Genomic DNA, 16,636 nt, shown 5'->3' with positions numbered 1-16,636 from the left:
GTACAAAGAAAATCTCTCTTGTCCCTCCCTCCCTCTCTCTCCAGCCATGCCTGCTTTGCAGCCAGTATCTCCCAAGCCATTCAAATGAATTCTCTGCCCCCCACCCGCGAAAACACATGCACACAGCCTTCCATTCACTCTTTGTACCACCCGAATCCTGAGTATCTGAACTCCACCCGCACCCGTCAGCCTGAAACCCCCCCCCCATGCACTGAATATACCTCACCCCCCCCTCATATAATCACTCCCATTCACTGTATACTTTTTGATACATTGCATACATCGAAGGCTAGACACTGTATACATTTGTATACACATGCATTACCCATCTTCATCCATTGTATACTGTCTGTATCTACATATATCGATCACTATCTTTTATTCGACACTGTAGTCACCGTGCCACTCTTCTTCTTGTCGTCATCATTATTGTTCATTCATTCTTCTGCACTTAATGATTGTAAAAGACTGTAATCTCATCGGTTACACTTGCCAGCCATCCATCCATCCATCCATCCATCCATCCATCCTTTCTCTCATGTGTCCTCCTCTACTATCTTCCCCAGCACCCCCCCCCCCCTCCCCTTCCAACTCCTCATACGGTAGAACAAAGTTATTTTCCTTCCTTGGGGGAAAAAGGGAAGACGATTTTTATTTTTTTTCAAATCGAAAGCTTGAGGGTGTCGAGACATCAGCAAACTTGACAATGATGGTGAGGACAATAACAACGATGATGATCATAATGTTGACGATGAAGAGATATGTCTGTAAAATTCAAAAAAGGAAAAGTGCACTATTATTATGATGAACATTATTGCCTGTGATAAATACTGAACAATAAACAACAGAAATACAAGAGGGGTCTGTGGTTTTTCCACTGGAATACGTGGGGAGGAGCAGGTTGTGTGGACAATAGGTCTAGCTGTGTCCCCACCAAAAAGGCTAATAATAAAGGTTAAATATGATTGGACTTCAAGAAGATTATTTAATATTCTCATTAGATACTAATGTCGTTAGTTTTGGCTGCTATAGCAAAAAGACAAGAAAAATAAAGTAACAAGATAAAAACGAAATATATACAACATAGCAAGCACACTGCGCAAACGCGGGAAGCGAACGCAGCTCGTACATATTTGGGTTTTGGACGTATAGCTGCTTTGGGGACTCCTTATATGGTTATGGCTGAGTCATGGTGACGTAACAGCGGGACAGACACTTGCATCAATCACAAACAAATCACTCAGCTCCATATATGGGCACAAAAGCGGGACAGACAGACACACAGACAGACAGGCAGACATGATCTGCTAGGTCTCATAGTAAGTGCTCACTGCATTCGCAATAATATGGCTACAGTACCTATACTGTATTATACTATATACTATTAGCATACTACCCTACCTGACGGCTGACCCCCAACATAATCATATTTGAACTGGGAGTGGGGACCCCCACCCTGACAAGCACTTGGACTGGAGTTGAGGTTGAGGCATTCAACCTTCGGTTCCACAGATTTATATTTTTTATATTTTTTATTGAATACATTTTTGCCTTTCTTATTATTTGGCAATTTTGGCCGATGTTTTATCTATTACTTTTGATGCAGTAAAACCCCATGGGGGTTTAGAAGTTGAACCACTGGCCTAGTGAGTGAGTCTCTACTGTAGGCCTACAAATCATACATGCTTCCTCTGAGGTTTCCCCCCCGAGATGGGCGGGGTCCCTTTGAAAGAGTGACGTGAGTGAAAAGAGTGCTCGATGCCATTGGCTGTGACTGTTTTTTCTAGAGGCCCCGCCCACTGTGGCTGTGTGTACTGTGTGTACTGTGTAGTGCCAACGTTTTGACTCACTGCCCAAATACTGAACAATCCACACATGATCTACTGTTTAGAAAGAGATAGAGCTCCTCATCTCATCATCATCTGATCTCACGCACCTTCAACAACAACAAACACTGCTTTTAGGCCACACTACACATAGAAGATTCAGGTAAATCTGATTACATCCTATTTAATCCTATTTTCGTAGTTTTATTTCAGAGACTCTGTCTAAGGTGTGGTCTCTCTCTACTAGTGCATCGTGATTTAGGCTGCTCTGTGTTGTTGCTTGGTTTCATCGTGCGTGCCAGCTAGGGGTTTGTTTTGTTTGTGTGTGTATAATATGTATGTGTGTGTGTGTGTGTGATACATGTAGTCTGCAGAAAATGAAACATAGCGGCTGCCGCTCTACGAGCTTTGATGTAGAATAGATAGATGTATATACGACGAAAAGCTGGGGCAGGTCGTCGCACGTTTCTGGAGAACGCGCGAAGTGTGTGTGTTCTCTGTGTGTGTGTGTGTGTGTGTGTGTGTGTGTGTTGGGGGGGGGGGGTGTGTGTGTGAAAGTGATAGGGGGCTGGGTGGGGGGTGAAAGTGATGGAGAGAAATGCGAGCTGATGGAGAATATCATGATGTAAACATAGAAAGGGGTCAGATTTTCACCCGATCATTTTCAGTTGAGAAGCGCTGAGCAGAGCTGTGTCGCATTCAGAGGAAGTTGCATTAAATTGCGGTTTCAATGTTGTACAATTCAGAGAGACGGTTAACTTGTTTCCCGTTTTCTCAAAAAATAAATACCGCAGGCTTTTTTTAGCAGGAACGCCTCCATGAATATGATGCGAGGCTAACGTGTTGGGATTCTGCACGCTGTGCATGAATGGATGATTTATGAATGAATAAACGGGTGGATGGACCATAGACTGTTGGACGGATGAATGTTTGCGTAACCGCAGGCGTGCGGGTAGGCCAGTCCGACCTGCAGCGTGACATTTTCAAACATGAAACTCGTCCGTCTTGTTTACTGGATGGATTAAATACTGAAAAGACCGGGTCTTCAATTTCTGTTTTAAGGAGGAACTTAGCAAGTGGTCTTTGTAGTCCAGTTAAGTCTTTTGCATGAGGTTTAATCAAGTAGCCTATATTTTAATTATATTGCACTCATGGTCACTGTACTTTATTCTCTTGTACAGAGTGAGTGTATGAACAGGTTCAGTGAGTGAATGACTCACTCAAGGAGGCTATTTTCCACGCCACATGCTTTGGTGGGGTCTCCAGATGACAATGAAGAGTCGACAATTAATAATTCGTATTTCGTACAAGAAAAAACCTGGTCAAACATTGACCAAATTGTCAAATAGAGGCTAGCTGATCGTGAGGCGTTGTGAGCTTGTAGATCTGGCTATTTTCACTATTTATCTGTGGAACAAAACATATGTAATGCCTGCTCCAACCCTGCATTCCAAGTGGGGTGAATGGTCCCCAGTTCAGATATTATTTTTTGGGAGTCACGGCCTGAAAAGGCTGAGAACCACTGGTATGGTCTACCATACCATATGGTATGGACAGAGAACCTGTATGGTTCTCAAACTTTATCATGTCAAGGACCCCAAATTGATATATGCATTTGTCTGCAGACCCCCAGGGCCCATCATAATTGTTTTTGTCAGAGACCCCCCCCCCCAATACAACAAGTGTTTGTCAAATGCTTCATTTATTAAAAACCTTCAAAATAACATTTTGAAAAAAGGCTGATCTTCAAGCTCACAGGCACGTTATGAGCTTGTAGACCGAGTCTACTATGTGTGGTTTTGACGCTCAACACATTTTGCGGGTACCCCCTGGAACTCTCAGTGACCCACCAATTTATACGACCACAATGTGAGATGAACATTATTGGAATGAAACGGGACACATTTCAAATAGCCTAGTCAGTCAGTGACTGCATTGTTGAATGACTGTGGACAATAGCTAACTTTCTGCAGCCATTCGTAATGCCTGCTTGTGATAAAGGCAGCGAGGCTTGGCCTCCGCAGAGAGATGGACCACAATAGTGTCTCTCTTCCCGCTCTCAATGCGGCATTTGTTTTCTTTGTGTGTGTGCGTGTGCGTGTGTGTGTGTGTGTGTGTGTGTGTGTGTGTGTGTGGTTGTGTGTGTCTGTGTCTGTCTGTTATAGCCGAAGTGCCAGCAGCAATTAACAAACTGTTACCTACAAGCCCACCCACTTCCTCCTCCACACATTCTCTATATCAGTCGATCTGTCACTTACAGTACTCTCATTTTTACACTACTAAAATAAAACTGACGCGCACACACACACACACACACACACACACACACACACAGATGCTGTCCCCCTCTACCAGTCTTCCTTTGTCTTGCCTCATTATTATACTTTGATTTCTTATTTATGCTTAGTCGCAGGACGGTGTCAGTCTACAAATCTGTAAATTTGCCATATTGTTTTCAGCAAGTGACACTTCAAACAAAGTATGCTTTGTACCGGTGGCGAGTGGTGAAGCATGAGTTGGTCTTTACTGTCACTATTCTCTTCTGTCACATAGCCACTCCCTCTGGCTTGCAAACAGACACACCCAGGCACAACAAACACAGTACAAACACTCATAGACAGTGACACGGTAGCCTCGGAAACCGTTTTTAGGATAGATATTAGACACAGTGACAGGGAAAGGTGGCTGTAGGAAGAGAGAGATATATGATATGATATGATATAGTACTTTATTGTCAGTTCACAGTCATAACACATAACACAAAGAACAAAACAATTTTACATACATAAAGACATGAAGACAAGAGCAATGTTTACCCCATGGCTAGTAAGGCTACTACAAAGGTCAAAGGACCTCTTTAGTCTGACCTTATTGTATTGCTGGTACACCGATATCTCCTTCCTGAAGGTAGCAACCTATATTATCCATATAACACATGGTAGATGATGGAAAACGGAGGGATAAATCTGCAGCAATCAATCACTCAACTGACCAAAGAGGAGCGAGCGAGCACACGCACGCACAGAAACATCTCTGGGATTATATGATGACCTACTTTTCATACTCGCTCGCATGTCCATCCATAGTTTGTTTAATCTTGTCTTGGTTGAATGCTGTTAATTGTCACACAACAGAGTTAGGATGACCCAACAATTCCCTAGTATCTGTTCTAGGGTGGTTGTCCAATCATAACCTAATGTTGTATTATAGTGTTCTGATACTTGGTACTGTGTTCGGATATGTACTTGTATGTATGGTGTACTGCCTGCCTGAATGGTAACATAAGAGTGGAGCTGTGTTAGAGCTGAAGGCCGCTGCTGGCAGGCAATGATTGTGATGTCTAGTCTGTGACGTCATTAGGACATGAAGTATCCAAACTATATATGCTGCTGTAAGTGGAATAAACCTTGTGAACGTTTTGATGTGACCAAGTCTCGTGTCATGTTAATCTTCTCCCGGGCCGGCCTGTCTGTCTGTCCGCCGCCGAACCATGGAAATGCCAACCGGGTCGTCACACACCAGAACCAGACGAGGGTCCAATACGTAGAATACAGTTGATCATAACACCTAAGATTTCTGTCCTCTTAGGGTCGATTCATACTCCTATTTTAGAGCCGAATAAAAGTCGGTTCGGCGCTGTAGAGCCTACAATTTGACGTCATTTGAGGTTCGGGGGGGCGGGTACCGTCCTAAAGTCGGCTCTTCGGTGCTACTGAAAATTTCTGACGAGCCGAAATCATTTCGGCACTACAGCGCCGAAACAGGAGTATGAATCGGCCCTAAGTCTTAATATTTTTACATTTATGATGTATGTATTTTATCTGTGATATGGGTCTGACAAAGTATTGATTGATTGATTAATATCATGTGCAGTAGCTGTGTTCATCATTAGACAAATTTCCACTGTACGTAATCAATTGCATTTCACTTTGTTGCTGTATTTCTAGACGTTAATTTCACTGAAGTTATTATATTGATTATTGATTTGATAAATGAAGACATGAAAATGAACTCATGCAGCATGCTAGAAGATTCTAAGAACAGACCGTTACAGCTACAGTATTGTAGCTCTGTAATGAAAGATGACCGATGATATTCTTTATCAAAATGAGGAGAAATCAAATCCCAGTATGTATTTTTATCCACCTCCACCCTCGTTCTGTGAAAATACACAGTAAAGTCCATTCTGAGTGTTAATTTAACTCTGAGAGTGTACAAATGTAACCAGGTCCATTTGGAAATCTACTCTCTATGTCGTCCTCAGACGAGACCTCCATGCCGCTTCCAGTCATCCTGGTTCTCCATACATCTGGCCAGCTTTGTTGGTGCTTTGTGTTGGGAATTTACAGAAAAGTACAGATGGATAATATCCAGGTTGAATAGTACCTAACAGACGGTACAGTTTCCTGTGCTGAATATGAGACGATGAGGGTTTTACTGTACCGTTTATTAATTATTATTTCTTGTGATTTGGACTTTGGCTAAAAAGGAGGAAACCTGCATAGGCAAGAAAAACAGTGAGCGCCCCACTGCCAAAGACAGAGATGGAGGATTGTTGACACAGAAAGAGAGAAACTCTAATTTACGAGAAATGTAACAACTGGATATGGTGGTTAGGTTATTGAATCAAAATGACAACAGAACAGTCATGATGGGAAACAGTTGAACAACAACATGCGCTGACTTCCCTGGCAATGCTGATAAGACCAGTTTAGCAATTGTCAGCCTAGCTGCAAAAGCAAATGTCAACAAACTCAAAATAGTTTCCCCATTTTAGAACACAATTCTATGACATACTGAAATAATAAATATGCTCCAATACAATTGGGCAGTTTATTGATTTATATAATTAACCCATTTTGGACTGAGGTCGATTAAAAAAAAAGGCTTCAAAATCCTAAATCTTTTCTGAAAGTGGTGCTCAACCTTTTTCATGTCAAGGACCCCCAGAATTATCTCTATTGGGCCACAGACCCCTATTCCAGGGACCCCCCAGCAAGTAGAAGAGAAAAAAATAGAGTCCGCAACACTGGTATGAAAAACTCAGCTCCACTGGTTTATTTGACTCAACGTTTCGATCCCTTAGGATCTTCTTCAGCAAGTGAGCATCAATAATAACATCAGTTGTCTGCTTTTCTGTGAAAGCCCTAACAAATGCTTCCTTTTAAGTTATTAACATATTGCATTTTACCAGAAAGATAACGCCATAAATCACTCACAGTGATTTCAACACTTGGCATAGGCTAGCAGCACACAGCAATGACAGAGTGCATGCATTGTCAGGGAGCGTGTGAAATACACAACACAAACGTAGCACATTTTTATTTTATTTGTGTTTCTTGTTGAGCCTTGTTGTGTCTTGAAATGAGCAGGGGATTTATATTTTGCAGGTTGTATGAGTGGTCGGACTCTGAGATTTTTCTTTTTTGAATGATGAAATGGTGTTGGTTTGGTGGTGGTGCGACAGTTGTAGTTAGTAGCGTAGTGTTTCAAATAGTAAGTAATACAAGCACTTTAATTTGAAATGTGGGATTTTTGCATGCCATCATGTTTGGTGGGGCAGTCAGGGCATTTAGGGGGGCATTTCCCCCCCGTTCCCATGCCTATATCTGGCCCTGTATCTACCTCTACTGTATATCCCTCTTGATCGAGCACTGGTCCGACACCACACACACACACACACACACACACACACACACACACACACACACACACACACACACAATGGTGCAGCATGTCCATATATGGGCATAATCTTGAACTTTAGGTTGTTGTGATATATAACACAATTTTGTTTGTTTCTGTCCTCAAAAAAGACTACTTAAACAATCTAGACTGTTGAAAATAAGTTTACTAAATCCAGTTTAGTTTAAAAAAAATGCATTTTCTAAAAAAATATTGCTCTGCTCATGTGGTTCATAGTCATAGTCGGGGTGGGTGAGCAGAAGGAGAAGATTGGTGTTTCTAGAGCGGAGGTTGGTGGTCTGAAGGTTTTCCTTGAGGTAGGAGGGAGTGTTGCAGTGGATGCATTGACGGGTTAACGGGAATATTGTATATTCAGCCTGGGAGGACGGGTGTGATGTGCTCGTATTTGCGTGGTCTCATCATTTTATCTTTTTAAATTTATAATGGATAATGTTTTCCGTTTTGCTCCCAATGTACAGTTGTAGTCCAAAGTGTACATACACTTGTAAAGAACATGTATTGTCTTTCATGGCTGTCTTGACTTTTACGGAGCACAAACTTTGTCACAAAAGAAACTAATCTTGAAGTTTGGCTTCATGAATTTAGTATGGGTCTTTTGAAAATGTGATCAAAACTGCTGGGTCAAAAATATGCATGGATACAGCAATGCTAATATTTGGTTACGTGTTGTTTTGGCGCTTTTGGTAGCCAAAAAGGTGTCTAATCTGCAAACGTTTCTGTTTGAATCTTTGACCCCTCTTCTCAGTGCAGTTCAGGTAAATGTGTTGGCTTTCTGACATGGACTTGTTTCTTCAGCACTGTCTACATGTTCTCGATGTTTAGGTCAGGACTTTGGGCAGGACCAGAGCCATCTAATAGAAGAGTTGCGATGTTGAGGGGGCATACACCGAGCGCTCGAGCGCTGTTCATGCAGCCTGAACTGAGCCAAGCTGGAGTTGGAAATACATTGTTTTCAACGAGGGCGGCGCAAACTAGAGCTATTTTAAGCATGTGTGCAACATGCCAACTGTTTTAAAGTATTGTATAGTAACAACTAAAGTCTCATTAATGTTTATGTTGTATGATTACTACAAAACAATCTAAAATATAGGTATTTAAGATCATTAAAGCTGGGCTGTTGACTGAGTCCAATGCATTTCTGCCTACTTCCCGTCCAGGCCAGTTGGTTGTCCCCATTCTCAATAGAAGTCTATGTAGAGGAGCCGCCATTGGACTGGCCCCATGAAGTGAACGCAGTTTGCGTAACTCTGACTATAAGGCTCTGGGCAGGGCATTCTGTTACCACTTCTTGATGTGTGTTTGGTTCATTGTCTCATGTTTGTCATCCTACTTCACAAAAGGAAAACTGCATTTTCTCATTTTTCTGTATGCAAAATGTTGGGGTGGGGCAGACATTTCTTCCTTAGAAATCCACTTTCCAACATATTTAGTCCACCAGAGATACTTTTCTTTCACATTATGAGTTTCAGAGAGCTCCTGTTCTGGTTGTTTCCCTAAGTGTGTGTGTGTGTGTGTGTGTGTGTGTGTGTGTGTGTGTGTGTGTGTTTTCTCTATAGTGATGGCAGAAGCCCACCAGGCGGTGGCGTTCCAGTTCACCATAACCCCCGAAGGCATCGACCTACAGTTGTCCTACCAGGCCCTCAACCAGATCTACCTGTCTGGTCTTCGCTCCTGGAAGAAACGTTGCAGCCGCATGAGGGTACGTACGACTGAGAGTGGGTGATTGTGACCAAAGGTCGCAGTTAACTATGGAATCGTGCGTTTCCTGTCTGTCAGTGTATCACTCAAAATCCCCATACATGGGGAAAGCCCCCATATAAGGTGCCCAGGTCTCGTGACATCACGTCACGTCATCAGTGATGAAGATCCCTGATGTCTGCCGTCACCCAGGCAGATATGTTGATCTGACCCCCCCCCCCCCCCCATGCCAAAGCGCTAGCGCTCGCCCAGAGAAGCGCGAGGCCGCTTCTCGCACTCAGGCGTCTTACTGGTCACTTTCTAAGTTTGTGTACTTCTATCTCTGTGAGGACCAGATGTCCTCGCAATGTAAGAACAGAAAGATGAAGGTAAAATAAGCCCTAAGCCCCTAACCACACCAAAAGGTCGAGACGGTTTTAGCGTTGTCCCTGCGGTGTGATATGTCCTGTTGCACGTTGATGCGCGTTGATGCGTGTCGCCCCATGTGATTCAACGCATGGAATTCAGTGGCCCAAACCACAACGAAGGGTCGAGACGGTTTTAGCGTTAACTCCTTGCAACCGTTTGTACGTTACAATGGATTTATATAGGAAGGGGCAGTGCAGCTAAAATTAATATCAAATATCTACTGAATCAAGCAACTTAAAAACTGTCTTCACATAAGCCTGAGTAGATGTTAAAATGAACATTTTAATGGAAAGGATTGGATTGTCTAAATTGGCTAAATTCTTTATTTTTTATCTCATCGACTATCTTGTAGCCTACAATTGCAAGTGAACAAAATCGTGTCTGGCTCCCCCAGAGTTAGTGTCGAAGTGTCCTTGAACAAGACACTGAACCCCTAATTGCCTTTCATGGTTCTAGTATTTTCCGATGACATTAATATACTCGCTATTTGTGAATCGGAATATCACTTGTTGTGAGTTGTGGCGGTGTTGTTGCGAATCTCAGTAAGAAAAACGGTGATATTTCTGTGTGTGCATGAGCAGATGAATTGTTGTGACATCTTTGAGTGGTTTGTGCATGGGATGATGATGGCTCCAGCCAAAGACATAAATGACAAGGTTAGAATTCCCTTCTGTGTACGTGGAGGCTGCCCTAACATGTACCGACATGTGTTCTTTCTCATTCACTTTTATTCATTTTTTTTTTTTTTTTTTTTTTTTTTTTTTTTTACTGTGAAAACGGCACTTTGGACTGTGAAAGTGACATTTTGGCCCCTGTTGTCCCAAACTGCCCCAGCACTTCCACATTGCTCAAAGTGGCTAGCTTTCATCCCAACACAGTTTATAGTGACAGTCACATCAGCGTTAGGCTCGGGAGGAGACTAAACCTAACTTGCCTCCCACAATTTTCAAATGGTTCAGTCATTCAGTCTGGAGCACAAAAACCCACTTTTATGGGTCACAAGTATAAGATTTGCAACACTATCCTACAAAAAAATGACAATTTCAATTTAAAAACAAATTCCATTAATTAGTTTTACTTTTCAGAAGTAGTAAAATAAGTAGGTTTGGAAAGACTGCATTGCACTGTCATAGATCTATGATTACATGAAGCCACACTGTTATTTAACCCGGTCTTGATTTCTAACACAGTGATTTTCAACCAGTGGTCCTTTAGGGGGTGGTCTCCAACTAAATGATGGAGAGTTGGAAACCAAATGGACCCTTTGGGCTGTATTTTTCGTGTCTTAAGTACCAGGTCTTAACTTAACTTAAGACCTGGCGGCGTGATCAATTCCATTTGGCTATTATGAGTGGCCAAAGAGCATTGGCCACACCTCCAGGTCTTAAGTTAAGTAATAATACCTGGTACTTAAGACACGCAAAATATTTGCCTTTATCTTTCCTAATGATACCACATCAATACAGCATGGAATTGTGGGCAAAATCTTATCCAATGACAACAATATACCGGTATTCTAAGTACTGGGTCTGAGAACATTGTAGTTGTACTTTATCAGAAATATTTTTCACGATTCCCTGCTTTTTGTCTAGTATAAACAGCAAGTGTTTAGAACTTGACAATTCTTTTGTTTTTGTTTTTGTGCGTTAACAGAATCGGGTGATTAAGGGCGTGTACCCTGCTAGCCCCTCCTCCTGGCTCTTTGTCGTCATAGCGATCCTAGCAACAATGTACATGCGCTCAGACCCCAGCATGGGGCTCATTGAGAAGATACAGCAGCACCTGCCTCTGAGGTATGGACGCACGCACGCACGCACGCACGCACGCACACTTTAGTTTCTTTATTTGAATCCACAAATTTCAATTTGTTTTACAGGGAAACAAAATGATTTACGAGGTTGACAGTTCATGGGCACCTAAGGATACACATGGCACCTTCTCCTTCACACAGACAAATTGCCTCTAAAAGCCGAAACAGAGCAGTATTTGGCAAGTCTTTTGGCTTTGCTCTTTGTCATGCCAGCTATTGTTAGGCGGTACATAGTAGAGTTCTCAACAGGCCTGAAAATTAAGGCCCGGCCCTAACTGATCAGGCCCAAGTCCCGACCCGGTCCTAAAACATCGGGTCGGGCTTGCCTTGATCGGGTTTTGGCAACATTTTAGAACTCTACACAGAGTAAAAGTGAAATGCCAGTCAGCACCATCTTCATAATAGATAAATGCACACAGACAGAACAGAGCTATTTTTATAATTATTTAAAAAATGTGCTATATATATATATATATATATATATATATACTGTATATATATATAAAAAAGGGAAAAAACCTTCCAAAGAAGGGACTGCACACTCCAGGGAACAAAGACTAATTTCGCCGTGAGCTTCGTCAGGTGCGTAGACGCGCTTCGTCAGGTGCATAGCATCTGACGAAACCTGACCTGGCGAAACGCGTCGTGCTAATAAATAAGTTGATGTAGTAAGTTTTGTTCTGGAGTGTGCAGTCCCTTCTTTGGAAGATTTTTGCCCTTTTTGATGTCTATGCCTGCTAACTAGACTTGCACCTCCCACTGGTCTTTTTGGATGTGCAGGAGCCGGCCCTACTGATTAGCATCCATTTTAGGCCCAGCCCGAAAATGTCAGGTCGGGTTCGGGCAGAGTTTGAGAACTCTAGTACATAGGGGTGTTACAGTACATTGGTGCCATGACCTGGATCGGGTTTCCTGGAGGGACCAAAGGGTGGTCAATGAGGCACGCACATGTTTCCTTTTTCCAATCCCACACGTGGGAGATCTGGATTTGAATACGTTTGAATCTCATGGTCTCTTGGTATTAAAAAAAAAAGGTTTTGGTAGAACATAGAAAACGGTTGATAAAGAAATATGTGAGTTCCAGTGTTGATTTTGTCGACTAATACTATGACAAAGTTTTTTCACAGAGGAAAACTAAATGGGACCTAAATGAAAACTAAGCTAAATCTAAGACTAAATATATTGACAATTTCGTCAAGACTAAAGTGGGACTAGTGGACAAGAGATCCAGTATAACGGCCAAGCTACACCAGGCAATTTTGCGCGCGTGCGTTTACTGCGTGCGTTTGGATAGGACCAATATATGTCAATGATACCAGCTACACCAGACGCACGGATACCGCGGGCCATCCTATGCGTGCTCTAAAAATAGGTTACATTTTTTTTACGTGCGTATGCCCCCATGCGCGCGTATCTATATATCCTCCCGGAAGGTCCCGCACAAATCTGCTGCGCGCCACAGATCTGGTGTAGCCGGGGCATTTCGCACGCATACTTTGTGCGCGCAGTGCCCGGTGTAGCTTGGCCGTAAGTCATTTTACACTTGGTTGCATGCTGAAATATATATAGCAGATCTACAAGTCATTATACACTTGGTTGCATGCTGAAAATAGCAGATCTACAAGTTCACAACACGTTGCAGCGCGACACATTGTGAGCTTGTAGATCGGCTATTTTCAGCAAGTGTAAAATCAGTCATCCCGACGGCATCAAGGCCAGCCAAAATACATTTTAGTCTAACTGTAGTTTTAGTCGACTAAAATCTTATGATATTTAGTCGACTAAGTCGACTGAAAACTCCAAAACTCCAAAACACCAAAACATTCCAGGTGACTAAAACTATTGACTAAAACTAAAATCAAAATTTTCCGTCAAAATCAACACTGGTGAGTGCACAACATTACAGTTCTTGATTTAGTTGTAAACGTGTGCGTTAGGTGCAGTCAGTGTAAAGCTGTGCACACACAAGCGAGGGTCTGGGTAGAACAGAACAAGAGGGAGGAGAGCGAGAGAGCGCGCCGGTTCTATTATAGAACACCGGTTCCATTATAGAATTATAGTTCCATTACTTTCTTCAAATAATTTACTTTGGCATTGATTCATGAAAATGCATGCTTTTTTTTTGGGAACGTTTTTTTGAAATTATAATTAAAAAAAAAAAGTAGGAAACCCAAAAAATAAACGGACCCATAGAAATGTGTCAGCGACCCACAAATGGGTCCCGACCCAGTGTTTGGGAACCAGGAATTCCGTATTGTAATGCTAGTGATGCACTTGACCTCTCCCACACAGCTGCAGGCCTCCTGTCACTCACAGCCGACTCACTCACTGTTTAATTTGTCCCATTTGTTTGCATGAACGCACGCACTCGCACGCGCGCGGACACACACACACACACACACACACACACACACACACACACACCTTAATTACCCCACCCAAGTACTTACATTCTTGTGCACATACTACTGTGTAGTGTACTGTGTACATAGAGAAGTAGAGTATGTAGGTCGGTAATTTCAGATGCAATTTCCCATGTGGCCAACAGATGTCACTATGTCTCCATCTAAGTGTTTTTCTATCCAGGTCCTTTTAAATTCAAGTACATTATTTATGCATTATCGATTCTATACAGTGGTGTGAGATAGTTGAGACAGCTGTTTTGGACACTGGTAAAGGCTAATTTATACTGTTTGGCTTTTAGGGATGGCAATTATTTATTATTTCATTATTTATAATATGTTTTGATATAATATGTTATCGATCTATTAACCGGTTCGTTTAAAAATAAATCTGAGATACTTCATTTCCCTCAATGTCAAATCTACATCTTGCTGATATACAGAAAGAATACAAAATGCATATTATATTCCTTAATCAAATATTTATCTGACCATTTGAGATACAGGGCCAGGCAATAGCGCACCGAAGTCTGACGTCGATATCGGTAGAGGGTGCTAAGTAGGGGGTTCATGTACTTTTTATTTGCATTGTAATTCCCATAGGGGGATTTTAGATCGCCTCATATAAGAACTGTGATTCCCGGCCGTTTTACTTGCTGTATATGGATATGAAGAATCAACTGACTGAGAGAAAACGCTAATGTCACTGCTGCTGAGTTAGTTACATTTTCGCTAGAAACAGGCTGACTGATTGTCGACAATATCGCAGAGGCACTTAGTTTCTTTTTGGACCACTATTATATGAGACGATTTTAAGATGACCCCATGTTATTCTCCATAGAGCAAAACGTCCATGAACCAGCGAGTGACATCAGGACTTAGGCATCTTTGTATGAGAAATAACATGAAATCGAAAGTACACTGTCTTGTCTGTCACATCACATACAAAAGCAGAGACGTTTCTGTGGCTACCAAGGTGGTGGGGGGGCCGGGGGGGGCTCACGTGTGCATGTCTCGGCCATTCTCACATGCAGACAGCATTACATTCACAGAAAATGGAAGATGGAACCACAGATTTTTTTGATTAATTGTTAACGGCGATTAATCGATTAACTATTAAAAGGAACCCTTGCTAATAACACAAATATGTTCCATAGGGCTGGACCACACAGACATATGACTTGTGACAGGAGCAGTTGCTATTGAGTGAAAGATTCTCCATTTATGAATTTTAGTTATAGAGGGCAAGTATAATGTTTTACGGCATATTTGTCTTATTAGCCAGGGTTCCTTTTAATATTAACGTGTCTTTGAGTTCCTGTTATATGTTGTATCATGTTTAATGGGAAACGGAATTTGTTTTGCCACGAGTAGTGTTTATAATGAAGCATTCAATCATGATAAACGGTTAATGTTTTGTTTGTCTGCCTCCAACTCTCCCCTCTCTCTCTCTCTTCCAGTCTCCATGCGACTCTGAGTGCCCAGGGTCAGACCATGCTGTCTGCGCTGCTCTTTAGCACCATCCTGTGGCTCTCTCTTATCCTCACGCTTCGCTTCTGCCTCAAGCTGCTCCTCTCCTACCATCGCTGGATGTTTGAGCTGCACGGCCGCGTGTCCAACACCACCAAAGTCTGGGTGGTAAGTCGTGTGTGTGTGTGTGTGTGTTTGTGTTTGTGTTTGTGTTTGTTCATGCAAATAAATGGGACAAATAAAATAAAAAAAAACAGTGAGTGAGTCGGCTGTGAGTGACAGGAGGCCTGCAGCTGTGGGGGAGAGGTCAAGCGCATCACTAGCATTACAATACGGAATTCCTTGTGTGTGTGTGTGTGTGTGTGTGTGTTTGTGTGTGTGTGTGTGTGTTTGTGTGTGTGTGTGTGTGTGTGTGTGTGCACGCGCGCATGTGTAGAGATGTGTTGCATGAACTCGATCAAGGGTTCTCAAACATTTTTCTATCAATTACACACCCCATGACACCTTGAATTTATAGATTGTTACGTTTTTGTTGCATTCCTAAGCCAATAATTTGATGACAGCCGCAGTCTCAGGTAGGAGACGTAATTGAGCTGAAAATAAGTATTTTTGGTGGGTGAACTACTCCCTTAAGTCCTATTTAAAAAATATTGAACATAGCTTAGCAGATCTACAAGTTCATAACATGTCGCGACGACACCATTTTATTTTTTTCATTTCTGAAAATCCTTTTTTTGGGGGAGAAAATGACATTTACTAGCGACCCGTAAAACCGGGTCTGTAACCCAACATACTGTCACCACCCTATGTTTGGGAAACATTGAACTAGATGATAACAAGTTATCTTCTGCCGTGTCTGCCAGGGATGAAAGCCTGAATACGTTTCGGCCATCAGTGACGGATGTGACTGGACATCTGCAACCAACATGGTTGGTTGGTGTTTGAATAACTACAGTATAGTAGCTACCACGGCTCAGAGGGCCAAAAGAAACACCACGTGCTCAAAGACAACATGGGTTTGCGTCCAGCCTTTTCTCTCTCTGTGGGCCCAACTGTGGACCCATGTTTTGGGTGTAAAGGAATTTTCCAAACTTCCCACGTTAGTAGTCTGATTCAGTAATCCTTTTTTGTCTGTGAATGTTGCGGAGGGCCCCTCTATCTCAAGTCTGCTCGGATGCAGACTTGCATGGGACAAAGCTTGCTGTACAGTATGTAGTATGTACAGCATTCCTCTACCTGTATGCTCAACCCAGTTCCTTTAAATTACCCTACTTTGTATTTTCAGAAAAGTCTCCTATGGACAAGTGGTGAAAATT

At 42.3% G+C, this 16,636-nt stretch overlaps 1 protein-coding gene across 1 annotated transcript in view; it reads left to right on the top strand.

Moving 5' to 3' along the window:
- The first annotated feature begins 1,852 nt into the window (after nucleotides 1–1,852).
- Nucleotides 1,853–16,636, top strand: part of cpt1a2b (carnitine palmitoyltransferase 1A2b) — a 39,973-nt gene continuing 25,189 nt past the window's right edge. The window contains exons 1-4 of the mRNA XM_080776565.1: nucleotides 1,853–1,989; nucleotides 9,089–9,231; nucleotides 11,292–11,431; nucleotides 15,311–15,488. Of these exons, the coding sequence (XP_080632691.1) occupies nucleotides 9,091–9,231; nucleotides 11,292–11,431; nucleotides 15,311–15,488 (459 nt within the window). The 5' untranslated portion in view covers nucleotides 1,853–1,989; nucleotides 9,089–9,090. The remainder of the gene's footprint in view (nucleotides 1,990–9,088; nucleotides 9,232–11,291; nucleotides 11,432–15,310; nucleotides 15,489–16,636) is intronic.

Source organism: Protomyctophum bolini (assembly GCF_963924005.1).
Source record: "Protomyctophum bolini genome assembly, chromosome: 11".
Classification (NCBI taxonomy): Eukaryota; Metazoa; Chordata; class Actinopteri; order Myctophiformes; family Myctophidae; genus Protomyctophum; species Protomyctophum bolini.
This window is presented reverse-complemented; position numbering and strand designations above follow the sequence as displayed.